This window comes from Lipotes vexillifer, unplaced genomic scaffold (genome assembly GCF_000442215.2).
Source record: "Lipotes vexillifer unplaced genomic scaffold, Lipotes_vexillifer_v1.1 scaffold189, whole genome shotgun sequence".
Taxonomy (NCBI): Eukaryota; Metazoa; Chordata; class Mammalia; order Artiodactyla; family Lipotidae; genus Lipotes; species Lipotes vexillifer.
The window spans coordinates 1,013,226-1,030,007 of NW_006785816.1; the positions used below are offsets into that span (position 1 = coordinate 1,013,226).

At 48.3% G+C, this 16,782-nt stretch overlaps 1 protein-coding gene across 1 annotated transcript in view; it reads left to right on the forward strand.

Moving 5' to 3' along the window:
* STYXL2 (serine/threonine/tyrosine interacting like 2) overlaps positions 1–8,547 on the forward strand; it is a 30,929-nt gene extending 22,382 nt beyond the window's left edge. Inside the window, exons 5-6 of the mRNA XM_007458094.1 lie at positions 3–217; positions 5,741–8,547. Of these exons, the coding sequence (XP_007458156.1) occupies positions 3–217; positions 5,741–8,547 (3,022 nt within the window). The remainder of the gene's footprint in view (positions 1–2; positions 218–5,740) is intronic.
* Positions 8,548–16,782: the final 8,235 nt, after the last annotated feature.

Consider the following 16,782-nt stretch of genomic DNA (forward strand, 5'->3'; position numbering starts at 1 on the left):
AGCGTGGCTGTGAACAAGGGGAGGCTGAAGAGGCTGGGAATTACCCACATCCTGAATGCTGCTCATGGCACTGGCGTCTACACTGGGCCTGAATTCTACACTGGCCTGGAGATCCAGTACCTGGGTGTGGAGGTCGATGACTTCCCTGAGGTGAACATCTCCCAGCATTTCCGGAAGGCAGCCGAGTTCCTGGATGAAGCCCTGCTGACCTATAGAGGTGAGGGGGTCTGTCTGCTCCAGGCTGCTGGAATTCCACAGGGGGAGGAAGGACAAAAGGAATGTTATGAAAACCTCCAGGTTATCTGCTGTCTGGAGGTCATCTGTCTTAAGACAGTTGTTGTCTCATTCTAGGACAAGGGGAAAGGAATGGACCATCATTCATCCAATAAGTAATTATTAAGGGCCCAACATGTGCCAGGTGCTATTCTAGGCATTGTGGTGAAAGATACAGATAAAGCTTCTGGCCTTTGATACTTACATTGTAGTGAAGGCAGAAAAAATTAGAAAGAAAAGAGAAAGAAAAAGAAAAATGTCAGATACTGATCAGTGTGAGGCAGAGATGAGAACTGGAATGATATGTTGGAGTGTCTGGCTAGCTCCCTCAGGTAGATAGCTAGTGGGAAGCAGCCGCATAGCACAGGCAGATCAGCTCAGTGCTTTGTGACCGCCTAGAGGGGTGGGATAGGGAGGGTGGGAGGGAGGGAGACGCAAGAGGGAAGAGATATGGGGATATATGTATATGTATAACTGATTCACTTTGTTATACAGCAGAAACTAACACACCATTGTAAAGCAATTATACTCTAATAAAGATGTAAAATAAATAAATAAACAGAAGAAAAAAAAAAGTGATTGAGAAGGCCTCCCGGAGAAGGGGGCGTTTAAGTTGAGTGATAAGAAGGAACTAGCCATGGAAAAATTGGAAGAAAAACATTCCTGGCCAAGGGACGTGCCAGTGCAAAATTCCTAAGGTGCAATAAGCTTGGTGTATTCAGGAATCATTCACAAGGCGAGTGTGGGTTAGCCTGGTAGATAAAGGTGGCAGGGGCCCATCGTGCAGGAAGTTGAGGACCAAGGTAAGGGACTTGAAAGGCACCTTGATCTGATCTGCATTATGGAAAGCTCACTCCCTGGGCTTTGAAGGCAAGACCGGGTGGGAGGGGAGGGGAGAGTGGGAGTGAGGAGAGCAGTGCTGAGGCTGTCACTGTAGTCTAAGTGGGATGATAGGAGACTATCTAGAGAGTTGATGGGACATCCATCTCAGTGAGGATCTCAATGAGGAGAGGCTGAAGCCCATGCAGTGAGAGCTGGTGGGAGTTCAGGATCTGGTGCCCAAAAACCCATGCTTCAGTCCAGGATTTGCTCTGTTCTCTCTATACAAGGAACCGCCGTTTCCTTATCTATAGAACAAATAGATCTAATTTTCCTAAAATTGCTGTGAGGATTAAAATTGTAAAAATGCATATAAGGGCTTACTTCACACAGAACTGGGTAAATAATAAATGTTTAAAAAGTTACAGGGCTTCCCCGGTGGCGCAGTGGTTGAGAGTCCGCCTGCTGATGCAGGGGACACGGGTTCGTGCCCCGGTCCGGGAAGATCCCACGTGCCGCGGAGCGGCTGGGCCCGTGAGCCATGGCCGCTGAGCCTGCACGTCTGGAGCCTGTGCTCCGCAACGGGAGAGGCCACAGCAGTGAGAGGCCTTTTATGTTTCACCTCCCCTCCAGCTTCTCTCTCTGTCTTGTCCAGTTAAATTCTGAGTAGTGCTCACAGCAGAAATTGAAATGTGGGCATTTCAATCACAGCAATGACAGAAAAATTAATAATCTCGTTTCCACAAAGAGGGAAAGTACAAAATAACTGTTCAAAGCAACAGTGTGTGTGTGTGTGTGTGTGTGTGTGTGTGTGTGTGTGTGTGTTATAAAAGGGGAGAGAGAGAGAAAAAAAAAAAGAGGGAGAGAGAGACAGAGACAGAGAGACAGAGAGGGGAAATATTTTTATATATGTATACATTTTTATTAAATTATAATTTATAAATGTTATGTATATAATAATTATATATCTATATCTATATAAAATGATTTCCTCCCCTTTTCAATGCTTAAAAAACCTACTTTTAAGAACGTATTTCTTCTGACAGAAGTGGACTTGGGCGTGTCTGCCAAGGGTCTGTGGGAGAGGGGATTTCTTCCGCTGCTTTGCCGGGTGCTGACGGCCACTTCTCGGCCGAACGAGGGAAGCCAAAGCCGCGGCAACCGGACGGCGGGGCTCGCGCAGCATCCCGGGCGAGTGAGGCTGCTCGCAGAGCCGAAACGCATCCCCAGAAGCGGGAGAAGCTGCCCGGAGGGTGGCGGCGTGGCAGGGAGGCGGCGGGCTGGGCGTCCAAGAGCTTCGAGGCCGGAGCAGGCAAGTGTCCTGTCTCGGGGAGAGGGAGACGGCAGCACTCCCTCCAGGGCAGGTTCTCCCCGCGACCCAAAGCGGTGCCGCAGGGCCTTCGGGCGAGCGCAGCAGCTCTGCCGGGTCGAACGGGTGGTCCTCATCACCTGCTCGGCCGCTGCGTCCTGCAGACCATCTCCTCTCCCCTTGATGCTATCAGCTGCCTTCAGGCTCACCCTCCCTAGTCTCCGCACCCCTGCGAGGCAGGGAAAGGACGGTATATCCTTTACAGTGGTTGTTGCCTTTGTGGGCACTTCCTACCCCGGGGCAGACAGTTGTCACCATCCCTGGAATTAACCTCCTGAGCCTTAGTTTCTGTGGTTTTTCTCCACTCTAGGATGCTTCGAGTCAGTTCTTAACAAGGAGGAAGGCAAAACATACCCCTGGCTCTGGGCATTTTACATAATAATCACAGTGACCCCTTGAGAAGGTATTTACATTTTGCAAATTGGGAAATCCCACTCATTAGGTTAAGTGATGGCCACCATGAAATAATTAAGATTCCTTTGATTGCCAGTAAGTAGAAAGCATCTGAAACTACTTAACAAGCAACAAAGGCATTAATTACAGCAATACAAGGAGAAATCCAAAGACAGGAAGGTGGCCCCAGGATGGCCTGGAACAAGGACTGGACAACCTCAGGACTCTTGGTTCCATCACCGCTTTCTACCTCAGAGAGCATGGCCCACCACAGGCCTGACAATAACCGCTAACTTCCTGCCTCAGTTCCATTTCCACTTCCCTGGAGAGAAAATTGGTTTGTCAGACTCTGGTCCTTTGTCTACCCTAAATTCTATCCACAGTGGCAAGGGGGGTGGCTTCTGGGCAAGTACTTCTCATTTTCCTGGGGTGCAGAGAGGGGGAAAGTTCTGAGGAAAAGCAGAATTATGAATTGGGAGGATACAAAACAAATGCCTGCCATATAAAGGCATACTGAGAGTGTGAGAGAACTGGAACCCAGCCTTACTCAAGTCCAGGGCTCTCTCCACTAGCTGTACTCTTCAAATCTTTAAGCACATCTAGACAGACCACCCCCCGCCACCGCGTTCCCCCGCCATCAGCCCTGCTGCTAATCAAGATGGCAACTGCAAATTAGAAAAAAGATCACCTTCCTCAAGCCATTTTACTGCTGGAGAGTTTTCATCATAACCAAACAAATCAACTTTGACTTCAAAGTTAAAGGCGTCCCCTCGAGTTGTGGCAAGCATAAGCTATACATTAGTGTGGCCTTGTGCCTAACAGAGAAAATAAAAAAATCCTTTCGTTGCTCTGGGTGAATTGGGTGGGGCCCCAAGTCTGACCCACCCAGCTCTCCCCTGTCCCTCAGGCTGCCCCTGACATTCTTCAGAGGAATCCCAGGTGTAAGGAACATAGCACGGAAAAGCATGGCACCCCAACCTGGCCTCCACCAGACTGAGTCTAATTGTATTTGATGCCCTTATGAGGAAGCCTAGCTGCCTGTGTCCTGAAGTGTCCTGAAGTGAGCTGGCCTAGTAACCACCTCCAGACGAAGTGAATGAGACCTTGGTACTAATTGTAGTAAATTGTGACCTGGTCGGCCAGTTAAAAGGGGATCCTTGCTGAGGGACAGCTGAGCCCTGAGCTGGAGGAGGGAGGGCATAAGACATTGAATCAGTAGATGCTCTTTTAGTGGCTTTGATTCTGCTTGCTTACCTCCCCCTAGTGGCTGCTGGCCCTTGGCATTAAGGCCTTTCAGCATTATTGGACCTCAGGGCCCTCAAGTCTTGCCTTGGTCTCTGGCCTTCTATGTGACAAAAACATGGTCTTAACTGGTACTAAGATATAATAATAGAAGTCGCCCCCATCCCATATTGTAAAATAGGACTCTTAACTGATTTAACAAATATCCCCGAAGACTGTTGACAAATAGATTGATGACAGCCTGGAGGGAGATCACTAGTGTGCATTTTAAACAGTCATAGAATGAAGGCATGTCTGTCATGTTTATGAAGGATGCAAAGCAGAGGGGGAGGCTGGGGAATAACTGATCTATTGAGTGGTAGAATTGAGACTTGTAAAAGCTTCTGTTAGCCTGTAAGAACAGGCTATAACTACCAAAAACATCAATAGGAATTTGTAGAGTTATCTTTATGTTTTAAGAATGCTGCAAGATAAGAGAGACATGGCTTGATAGCAGTTTTTTTTAGAAGGCTTTATAGGTTTCAACTGATAAAAAAGATAATTTGAGTTCATTGTGTGATATATCCACCCACATTGCAAGCTCAGATGGCATCAGTGAAGATCAAGTGCCCAGAAAAAGAGTGGCGAGGGGCCCACTCTACTCTGTATGGGTCAGTCCAAACCTGAAATATCTTGCTCCGTACTGACACAACTTCCTTAGGAATAAAACTGATAAATTCAAGTTTGACCTGAAGAGAGTGGCAAGTATAGTAATGGGACATGAAAAAATGTTTGACTAATGATTGAAAGACCCAGAATAGCAAGGAAAAGAAAAAAGAAAAAGAAAAAGAAAAAAAAAAAAAACCTCTGGTGAAGAATATGATCGTGATTTTTCTTAAAGATTTTTGTATTAAAGACCTGATTCATACAGATATATTTATTATTTACCCTTGTATGTCAGAACAGGAACACTGGGTGCCTGTTATAGAAAGTTATCCTTTGCCCTAACATGTGAAAGAATTTTCAAAAACTTAGAATGACATGACTATGGAATGAGAGGTGTGTGTGTGTGTGTGTGTGTGTGTGTGTGTGTGTGTGTGTGTGTGTGTGTGTGTGTGTGTGTGTGTGTCTGTCTGTCTGTCTGTCTGTCTGTCTAAGATACTGAGCTCTCTGTCACTGGAAGCATCTGGCAGAGTCTGGATGATGGATTATCCAGCATCAAGGAAGTTGGAAAAGGAATTCTCAGGGGACTTGTGGTCCTTTCCAACACTGAGATTCTACTTCTCTGTGATTCATTCATCTTAGGCTCATTCCTTTTCTTCTCTATTCTTTTATTTTTCCTCCTTCTGATGCTCAGTCTGGTGGAGACAAAGTGCACTCCAGTGTTTCAAAAATGGGGACAGTGGTTAGTTCCTTTTTTCCCCACCCACTCCCCACTCCCTGCTGTGTTCAGAAAATGCGGAAAATGTTTCCTCAAGCACAGGGCAGTGTCACTGCTCTGTGTGACATCTGTAATATGGGGACAGTGATTCTTGTGCCTCATGGGACTTGAGCATGGATGAATATGAGATGCCGAGGAAACATATTAAATCCAGCACATCAAAACAGCTCTTAAAAAAAAAAAAAAGTGCCATTACATCACTATCTCCTGTGTTTTCTTCTCAGGGAAAGTCCTGGTCAGCAGTGAAATGGGCATCAGCCGCTCAGCAGTGCTGGTGGTCGCCTACCTGATGATCTTCCACAACATGACCATCCTGGAGGCCTTGATGACCGTGCGCAAGAGGCGGGCCATCTACCCCAACGACGGCTTCCTAAAGCAGCTCCGGGAGCTCAACGAGAAGCTGATGGAGGAGAGAGAAGAGGACTTCGGCAGGGAGGGCGGAGAAGAGGAGGCGGAGGAGGGCGAGGACGCAGGGAGCACGCTTGGGGCCAGAGTGCACGCCCGCACCGTGCAAGAGGAGGATGACGCCACCAGCCACCTGAGTAGCTCCTCCTTGGGGGAGGCCAGCCGAGCCTCCAAGCCCCTCACCCTCATCGATGAAGAGGAGGAGGAGAAAGTCTACGAGGCGTGGAAGAAGGGGCAGGGTCTCCCCACAGGCAAGGTCCCCCAGGGTGGGGACGACAGGCGCTCAGCCTCCTCCGGCCAGAGTGAGCAGGAGCCCGGGAGTGAGGATGTGGAGAGAATCGTCCGGGAGTGGCAGAGCCGAAACGAGAGGTACCAGGCAGACGGGCACCGGAAGTGGCGTAGGGAGGAGGAGGCGGAGGAGGAGGGTGACGACGGCTCCTTTGTGAGCAGAAGACGGGGGCACGCGACGAGTGAGAGCAGCACCTCCGACAGTGTGAGCAGCCACGACATCCGGGTCCTGAAGCAGCAGCTGGAGCTGAGCAGCCAGAACCGAGGCGGGAGACGCCGCTCTGACTCGGTGTCCACGGAGAGCACCTGGGACACGTGGAGCCAGAGGCTACTGGAGATTGAGAAGGAGGCTTCGCGGAGGTACCACTCCGGGAGCAAGAGAGAGGCAGGAGACGCCAGCTCGGAGGTGGGGAACGGGGCGCGGGAGGATGACGAGGAGAGTGTGTCCTCTGAGGCCAGCTCCTTCTATAACTTCTGCCACAGAAACAAGGACAAACTCACTGCCCTGGAAAGGTGGAAGATCAAGAGAATCCAATTTGGATTTCACAAGAAAGACGCGGAGGCAGGAGACGGCAGCAGTGAGCAACGTGCAGAGGAGGCCGAGGCGAAGAACCTCTCTGACGTCAACCTATCTGCCTACCAGGGCTGGAAGCTGAAGCACCAGAAGGTGGGCAGTGAGAACAAGGAGGAGGTGCTGGAGCTCAGCAAGGGAGAAGACTCGGCCTTGGCCAAGAAGAGGCAACGGAGGCTGGAGCTGCTGGAGAGGAGCAGGCAGACACTGGGGGAGAGCCAGTCCATGGGAAGCTGGGAGGCAGAGAGCTCGGCTGCCAGCGGGAGCATCCCCCTGTCTGCATTCTGGTCCGCAGCCAGTGCTGGTGGGGACACAGTGTCGGTGCTCAGCGCCCAAACCCACAGCTCCCATCCCTCTCGGGCCCTAAGCAATGCAGGGCGGTGCTTGGCCTCTGCCCCCACCACACCTCTACCTAACCTGCCAGTGGGGCCCGGAGACACCATTTCCATTGCCGGCATTCAGAACTGGATTGTCAGCGTAGTCAGTGAAACGCTCACCCAGAAGCAAAATGAAGGGCTGCTGTTGTCCCGCTCGCCATCTGTTGCAAGCATGAAGGTGGCACCAGCAGCCAGTTGCCTGGGGGATGACCAAGCCTCCATGCTTAGTGGCCAGAGCAACTCCTCCCTGGGCGGCTGCCTGCTCCCTCAAAGCCAGGCAAGGCCCAGCTCCGACACGCAGTCCATGCTGTCCACCCACATCACACGGAGCTCAAGAGCTGAAGGTACTGGGAGCAAAGTGAGGGGGACCAGCAAGCCTATCTGTAGCCTCTTTGCTGACAGTGTTGACCTAAAGGAGCTTGGCCGGAAGGAGAAGGAGATGCAAACAGAGCTGAGCGAGAAGATGTCTGAGTACAAAATGGAGAAGCTGGCCTCTGACAACAAGCGCAGCTCCCTTTTCAAGAAGAAAAAGGTCGAGGAAGATGAGGATGATGATGTGGGTGATAGGGATGAGGACACTGACAGTGCCATAGGGAGCTTCCGGTATTCTTCCCGCAGTAATTCCCAGAGACTCGAAACAGACACCTCCTCCTCCCTGGCTGTCTCTGATAGTTATGGAAGTGGCAGCAGAGCTGGCAAAGAGATGGAGAGCAGTATTAATAAGTGGCTCAGTGGCCTCAGGACAGAGGAAAAATCTCCTTCCCAAAGTGATTGGTCCGGAAGCTCCAGGGGGAAGTGCACCAGATCTTCCCTGCTCTGGGAGACGGAGTCTAAGTCCTCCAGTTACGAGTTCTCCAAATCCCGGTCAGAGGAGCAGGACACCTCCTCCTACCATGAGGCCAATGGCAACTCTGTAAGAAGCACTTCACGGTTCTCTGCTTCCTCCACCAGGGAGGGCAGAGAGATGCACACGTTCTCCAGGTCCATGTTCAGTGAGACCTCAAGCTCCCGAGAGGAAAGCCCAGAGCCCTACTTTTTCCGCCGGACCCCTGAGCCCTCTGAAGGGGAAGAGTCCCCAGAACCACGGCGTCCAAATTGGGCCAGACCCAGGGACTGGGAAGATGTGCAAGAGTCATCCAAGTCAGATTTTTCTGAATTTGGAGCCAAGAGGAAATTCACCCAGAGCTTCATGAGGTCTGAAGAGGAGGGAGAGAAGGAGAGGATGGAAAAGAGAGAGGAAGGGAGGTTTGCTTCAGGGCGGCGGGCCCAGTATCGGAGAAGCACTGACAGGGAGGAGGAGGAAGAAATGGACGATGAAGCCGTCATTGCTGCCTGGAGACGCCGGCAAGAAGAAACCAGGACTAAGCTGCAGAGAAGGAGGGAGGATTAAGCTGGGCAAAGTGGATCTGGGAGAGACCGAGAACACAGGGAGAGGCCATACGGCTTAGCACAGGGCTCAGGGCATACACTGCCACAGCCCATCAAGGGACAGTGTTGTGGAGAGGATCATATGGAGGGGCAGAAATGAAATGAGAGGTACCAGGCAGAAGGGCACTGGATGTGGTGTAGGGAGGAAGCAGAGAAGGCGGAGAAGAGACATAAATGTAAGGTCCAAATGAGGGACAAGCTGACACCATTTCTGTTGCCCAGTGTCCTCTAAGCTTTGGTGCTTTACTTATATATTTGATTTTGTTCAGCACAGACTAGAAAGATGAGCTTGCAAGGACACTATAGTTGGTTGGAGACTCCAGCTTACATCCAGGAAGGCTGTGACTACACGACGTGGTTCTATATGTAGAGGTTTTATTATGAGGCCCAGGAAATCTATCCTGTGGCAAGTCTCACCTCTCCCAGCAATGCTGAGTTCCGGTTGTTTCTTTTGAATGTTTTGGATCTCCATTAAATTGATATGTTGTCAAATATTTCTTCTTCATTCTGGTCACTTTTAGCTCTTTGGATATTAGCAGAAACCCAATTTAAGAGACAGATGTGTTACCATGAGCCGGCCTCACCTTGTGCTGCAAAAGCTGTGTCTCCAGAAAATACCGTTATCACCTTATTATAAAAGATAATAGCCAAGTATTTAGTTTAGGATGCAGTGCAGTGGGAAGATACTAGGGGGACTCTTGAGAGTAACAGAGGGAGCTCGAGAAAGAGAGAACAGGTTTTGTTGTGGTGAGAGTGGCAAGCTAAAGGTAGAGAGTCCCTCTGGAATGGCAGGGAAAAAAAGCCAATCATCAGGGAGACAAGAAAATAAGCCCAGTACAGGGAGATGGAGATGTATCTTTATGAAATCTTGTGGTCATCCTTGCTCTTCATTCCTTGGAGGATCATTTGACAATGCAGTGGGCAGTCAACTTGATCCTTCCCTGCACTCTGGATGGGCTAGGTTGGTGAGATTTCCTCACCTTTTGTTCTCAAGGGTTTCCACCCCTCCAAACACAGGTTGAATTGTTGAAGCAAGAGGCATATTTTGGGCACCTACCTCAAACACTGATGGACTCATTTCTATAGTTCCTTTCAAGCTGCAGCATCTTGCAGGATTCGAAAACAGGCACATGCCATGCAGGGGTCCAAGATGTCTTGATCAGTCAAAAAATCTAATTCATGAGACAAAGTTGGAAGGGCAGGAGATAAGGAGGAATCCACCAATGGGATGAATTGTATGTGATCACTAAAACCTTAGTTTCATGGGACATGGAGATGATGCATCCTTTCTATGTGGATTAGTTAACGTTACACATTGCAATGAGCACAAAGATACCAAGACAAAAGGAGCAGACCTGAGCTCAAACCCAGACCTGAACATTAGCTGCTGTCAAAGTAACTGAATTAATTTGTTCACCTTCCCTCTAACACTTCAGCCTGAAGTTCAGTTGCTGATGGAACTCATCTCCCCTGCACTGGCTGAGGGAGAATGAGGCCTTAAAAAAAACACTGCTCAGCCTTTGTCTCATTTGCCCCTTTGCTTCTTCCTTTGCTCATTTTACGTTCGTCAGCCTTAGTCCCTAGTTTCCATGCTCAACAAGTCATTCTCGTCATTCAAGATGGCGCTATGCTCATAGGCCCACTGCAAGAAGGCTGGTTGTGGCCCGTTTTATCTTCTGGGTGAGCTCAAGTCTTCCTCTCTCATTTCACCCCTACAGGGAAGTTTCTGATACAGGCACAGACAATCACTTGAGCATCTGTTCTAGAAGGTTGATCTTCTGGAGAGAGGATTGAGAATATCCCTGGGACAACAGCTCTCTTTTTCTTTTCCTGACTTTCTTACCTTGAATTATCTTGCAATTTGACCATCAATATTTAGAGAGCCAAGTTCAGGGACCGAATTAACTGACAGGCCAGCTGAGCAGCTGCCCCCAGTGCCCATACATGAGGATCCAATTAACACAGCTCTCTACACATGTCTTTTTTTCTAACCTAACTGGAAAATAAATAAATTGATCTCAATCATGTCAAGAAATAAAAAAAAAAAAAATTCCTAGTCAATCCTAACTAAGAACCCACTGAATGAAAGCTGAACAAACATGTGAAGCATCTTGGTTTGAAGAGTCACCCTGTTGTTCTCCAGACCTAAATTTGAGCCTGGTGGAAACAGACCAAGGAGACCACCTAGTCTGCTTTTACTTGAGCTCGTAGGCTAGAAGGGCAACACTTGGTCCACATGGTCCATATGTGGACTAGCTCAAAGAAGGAAACCCAAGAGGGGTCAGGGTCAAGACCTAGAGAAAGGCTTTTGCTTACTGTGTCTCCAAGGATAGCTCCTTCAGGATCCTGTGCTCAGGGAGATGTCTGCCTGAGAGTTCAGGATTCTGAATTCAGCATATTCCTGGAGTCCAGACTATATCTTGGTAAACCACATCAGTGGAAATTTTATATGAGTTATAATGAGCTTGAAGGAATCGCTGGGATTTGAAGTATTAAGATCCCAACTATGACTTCTGAATTAGACCTAACCTAGGATGATAGGTTGCACTTCAGCCTTCTAGTCTCTGAATGACATTAAAAGGTAGGCATTGTGTCAGTAAAGATCTCAGTAGATGATACCCAAAGTGGTAACTGACAAGAGTTCAATGGAGGAACTGTTTACAGAGGCATGGGCAGGGTTAAGGGATCAAAAAGGAATAGCAAAGCACCCAGGTACTAGAATAGCGAGATATTGATACCACTCTAGGACTGAGGGGGCAGAGTGACAGAGCTGTTTGCAGGGCCCAGCAAGAGCCATAACCATGGGAGGAGGGCCACCTGGCAACCTGGCAGGGGAGTGAGGAGAATGAATACCACGACCTCTCTCTCCTCCTAAATATTGATCTCACGCTAGTAACTTTCATTGGCCAAACCTAACTGGAATCCAGCGGGTGGGAGAGCCCAGTAGTCTGGAGAACAAAAAGTGGATTGGGGGGGGCAAAGAGAGAATTACCAGCACAGAGGTTAATACATTTAAATGGAAAGGCCATCTCAGTAGAGCCTTTCCAATGATGTTTTAAATGACTGGGAACAATGTGCACTGAACACAAGATCCACTCTTAAGAATTAATTAACGACTGGAATGTGGTTTTAGCTATGCAAAACCAACTAATAGAGTCAGTGATTTTATTTTACAGGAAAGAAAAAGAGGAGACAGATCTGAATCAATGGACTTCATCTACCTCTGAGTTATATAAAAAGCTCACTAAGAGACTTCCATGGTAGGGGCAGAATAGTGTACAGAAAGGGGCCCCACAAGAGTGGAAATCCTGCACAGGATGCGGAGGTAGGTAGTAAGAGAGAGAGAACACATTTTTTTTAACCTCCAAGGTGAGGCCCTAGAGGGGAAATGAAGTCATGGAGTCTGTGAAAAAAAATAAGGTGGATCCGAAGCACCCCAGCAGGAAGCAGGAGACACACCCAGATTAGGTAATTCAAAAAGGAATCTCGTAAAGGAGCCATTTACAGAGGTGTGGGCAGGGATGGAGAAGTATAGTGTGCACCCCAGGGTTAGGGGTTAGATCCCTGGGCCTAAAGAGGCAAGAGCTGTTACTAGACCCCTAGAGACAGAGGGGCCTGTGCAGAGGGGTCAGTCTCACAAAAGCTGAGACCTCTGGTCTAGGGAGCCAGGCTGACAGGACCCCCTAGGAAAGGAGCCAGAGAACTTCAGCCTCCAGCCTCCTGCCGCCACCCGGCCGTCCCCAAAAACAACCCAGAGGGAAGGGAGCTGGTGCCTGCAATCCATGTAGGTCAGCCTCCTGGGGCACAGAGGAGGGTGGGGAAGGATGGACCATGGATCTGGCATGGCAGACAGAAGATACCCAATAACAGGGGCAAAATTTCAAGCCGGTGCACCAGTTATCCTGTGGTATATTGTTGACACTGGGTTACGAAGACTCTGCTTTTAGTGATTGGAATATTACCAGAAGAGGGCATATGAATTTCTCTGGACTCCCTGAAACCTTTATCCCTGGTATTATTAACCAATGACAGTGAAATAACTTCTTGCCACAACCTGCCTAAAACATGCCAAACAGAGTTGCCTTTGTGAGAAGAATCTTGAATACACATTTCTACCTACTCTTAGGATCATCTACTCCTAAGAGCTTTGGTTCAGGGCTCATGTTTTAAAGCACTGTCTATTTTCTGTGTCAGCTCCTGCCGCTATGCAGGATGCCTGCCATCTCTTTCAGGTGCCAACCAGAAATCAACTCCCCATCCCCGCCACACACACACTCACAAGGAAATTTCATGTAAAATCTGTATTTTAAGTCACACCATCCCGCCCAAATATCTGCCAACTTAGTATAAATACATCCATGTGCATGTGAAGGTAATCAGTTTTATTTTTATAGCTTCCAAACACCACCACTGTCATTTTTGGACATCGTGGCCCCAGCTAGCATCTGTGAGCATCTGTGCACGCAGATCAGCTGCTGCAGCAGCTGAGCCTCCCCACCACCAGCCATTCAGTCACCTGGATCCTGGGTGGATATGGCATCTCAGAGCGGGTGGCAGATCCACTTGGTTCAGCTTCACGTGTCTCTAAGTTCCTGGAGGCAGAAGCTGGATTCAGCTTTGGTGGCAACTCTGACAAGTGGCCACAACCAATAATTCAATTCAATTTAGCTCAGTTTGGTAAACATTTCTTGAAAGCCAGTCTTGTACCAACACTGCCCCAGGGCACTATGCTATTGAGAGCATGCTACCTGAAGTAATGGAAGATAGAGACAATCTCAAGTAAGAGAGGGTCCTAAGTCCCTCATGAGAAAGGATTTTTGAAAAACTGCCCAGGTTAGAGAACTATCAAGGCACCTGGGTCCAAGCTTAGTAGCCTGCCAGGTATATCGGAAGAACACCAACCACTGAATCTTGAAAGCTCACAGCCAGCTTTGACACCTCCTCTCCCTCGTCCCTCACCTGAGCCAGGTGATTCTGCTTTTTGCATTTGCTTTCTTCATTCCGTAATCACCACCACCTTTCCAAACCGGGACTCTTATTCAGCACCTGGCGATTGCAGCCTCATTTCCTCTCCATCTGGTCTAGAACCCAATTAATCTTCAGTTTCAGTTCTGGTTCTTTATATTCTTCTGCTTAAAAATTTTAATGGCTCCCTATTGCCTATGAAATGAAGCTAAAATTTCTTCCCTTGGTATTCAAGGGCCGCCTTCCCCTCCACTTCCCGCCCTATCCATCATTCCCTTCATGTACCACACCTTCCACCTCTGTGGGAAGAGCACTCCATTTCGTACATTCCTCTGTGCCCTTTCTCAGGCTTTCCCCTCTGCCTCGGGCTCCCCCACTGCCCTCTCCATGCTTAGACAACCCACCCTCCGAGGTTCTCCTCTATCAAACCTCTTTCAGCCACCCTGGCCGCAGGAGTTTCTTCCTCCTCTGTAATCACGCAGCATTTTGTTTGCAGCTGTCTTTGGCACTTACCACAGTCTGCCTTTTATTATAGGAATTTGGTACATAAGGTTAAGAATGTCAGGGCTTCCCCTGGTGGCGCAGTGGTTGAGAGTCCGCCTGCCGATGCAGGGGACGCGGGTTCGTGCCCCGGTCCGGGAAGATGCCACATGCCGCGGAGCGGCTGGGCCCGTGAGCCATGGCCGCTCAGCCTGCGCGTCCGGAGCCTGTGCTCCGCAACGGGAGAGGCTGCGTCAGTGAGAGGCCCGCGTACCGCACCAAAAAAAAAAAAAAAAAAAGAATGTCTACCTTTTAGGATTATTGTGGAGTTATAATTACATAATATATTATTTTAATATGCCTAGGCAGTTCACGGCATCCAGTAGAATTTAATAAGTAAATTGTAGTTTGATATATGTAAGTCTACAATAACACGTTATTATTGTTATAGTTATTATTATAATAGACTCAATGTGGTAAAGTGCTTAAGAACACAGCTTTGAAATCTAATTGAAAAATAACCAACTTATTAAATTTTTACCATATTCCAGGCACTATGCTAAGAGCTTCAGACATAGATTATCTACTTTATTTTCTTCAAATTTTTAACCTTATTTACTTCATTATTTTAAACGTATGATGTGCTGAACACTATGCTAGCCACTGGGAATTCCGCAGAAGTCAAGACAGATGAGAATTTGCCCGCAAGGAGCTAATAATTTTATTGCGGGAGATAGATGGTAAAAAAAGGAATTTAGAATATTTAGAATATTACTTATATATTTATTTTGCTTATATGTCAGTCTCTCCCTACTAGAGTGTAAGCTCCATGGGGTAGTTGTTCCCTTTTGTATCCCCAGCACTAGAAGCCAAGCCTAGGAAAAAGGGGACTCTCAACAAACATTTATTGTGGCTAAAAACAATAGTGCTCTGAAAGATGGAGGTGGGGAGCGGGGTGTTACTTTAGATGGGGTGATTAGGGAAACATCTCTCTGATGTTTCAAAGAAACTGTTAGGGACACTGAGGCTTAGAGAGGTGAAATAATAAATTAGGCAAGACCACATGGTTACTCTATGCCAAAGACAAAATTCAAATTAAGACAGTCTGATTGCAGAGCCCACACACCTTGAAGGGTGGGTGACATCTGTAAAGTACTCAAGACAGTGCCTAGAGCACAATAATTGCTCAATAAACATCTTTTACATCTTCTACTGGATTGTTAGTCTTGAAATCAATTTTGTTTTAAAAACGTGGAATTATTGATTGGCTAGTGAATTAATGATTCAGCATGGATCATTTTTAGGACCCAGAGAGTCAGTTTGTTTCTGTTTACTGATACTTTTCCTTTTTCTTTCCTCTTTTTTATTCCCCTCTAATGAGTGGGCAAGATGCTTAGTGGGTGATGGGAGAGAGAATGTCACAGGATACTGAGGGTTGGAGGGAATTCCGGGTGTCTGTGGGAGGCACAGCAGTTCAGCCAGCTGCTTGGGAGAGCAACCCCTCTTCACCAACATTGACTGCTGGACCGGAGTTGCTGGAAGCATTTCTCTCCAGGCCGCAGTAACTCGGCAGGTGCTTCAGCAGAGCCCAGTCTTGACAAATGTCCATGCTTTCCAAGGCAGAGCAGGGACTACTGGGGAGGAGGGGCTGAGAGGGGAAAGGAAAGCCATCAGAGTAGTAACTGCTCCTGGCCTCCGCTCTGTGCCAGCTGCCACCAGCCTGCTCTGTCCCCGTTCACATGGGGCTGCTAAGAGCTGTTTGGGGAGAAGCAGGCATTCCTCAAAGGAGCACAGAACAAGGAAGGCCCCTGTAACAGGCAAAAGGGCAGACAGCAGGCATGACTCACTGCCATTTGCTGGACGTTGAGACCCTGTGGCTTAAATGGACCATTGCCTTATTAGCACTTCTCAAACTAGAAGACCGTGCAAACAAGCGCTCCAACAGGAAGCAACGCAAATGGCTTCCTGCTCCCACTCCAGTGGTCCCGGAGAGCACAGACCAAGAGAGGCCCTAGAGTTCTGTTGCTCTTCCTTACGGAATCCCATTTGGAAAGCCTGCTGACCACCTCTCAGCCACATTGCATTTAGCCTGCTGGCAGATGTAACGATCCTGCAAAGCCGGTGTTAATATCCCCATTTTACAGATAGGAAAAGTCAGACTGAGAGGGATTAAGTGATGTGCTCAGAATCACAATGTAAGTAGGGAAGCAGGGATTTGAAGCTAGTTATGTCTGACCTTAAAGCTACTTTTTTCTACCACACCATTTTGCTTTTAAAAAGATCTATGCCCAGGGAGGGATTAAACCCGCAATTGCAGGGAAATCTGACTGCAGGCTGCTGACAGATTGGCCATCCAGAAGATGCAGTCCCTGAACAAAGCCCATGCTCGGGCTGGCCTTCCTCCATCCCGCGTGTTAGCTGTCTCACTAATAATCAGTCCAGTGCGAAAGAGTGCCAGGAAGATGACAAGCCCGGAACCCCCAGGGACCGCTCTTAAATAGGAGCTTTACTTAAAGGATGGGATGTTCAAAGAGGCTGAGATTTCCACACGCACTCTCTTCTGACTCCTGGGAGAGAAGCTTTCATTCCAGGGAGTCACAATATCTGTGCGTCTTTCAGACAGCTTTCTCTTTTTAAAGCTGCACAGCACAGGCAGTTGTGGAGCTCTCGATTTATTACAAAGGCTGCTGGGGGAGATGGCAGAGAGCTGGAGTGTGTGTGTGTGAGAGGGAGGCAGAGACAGAGGGAAAGA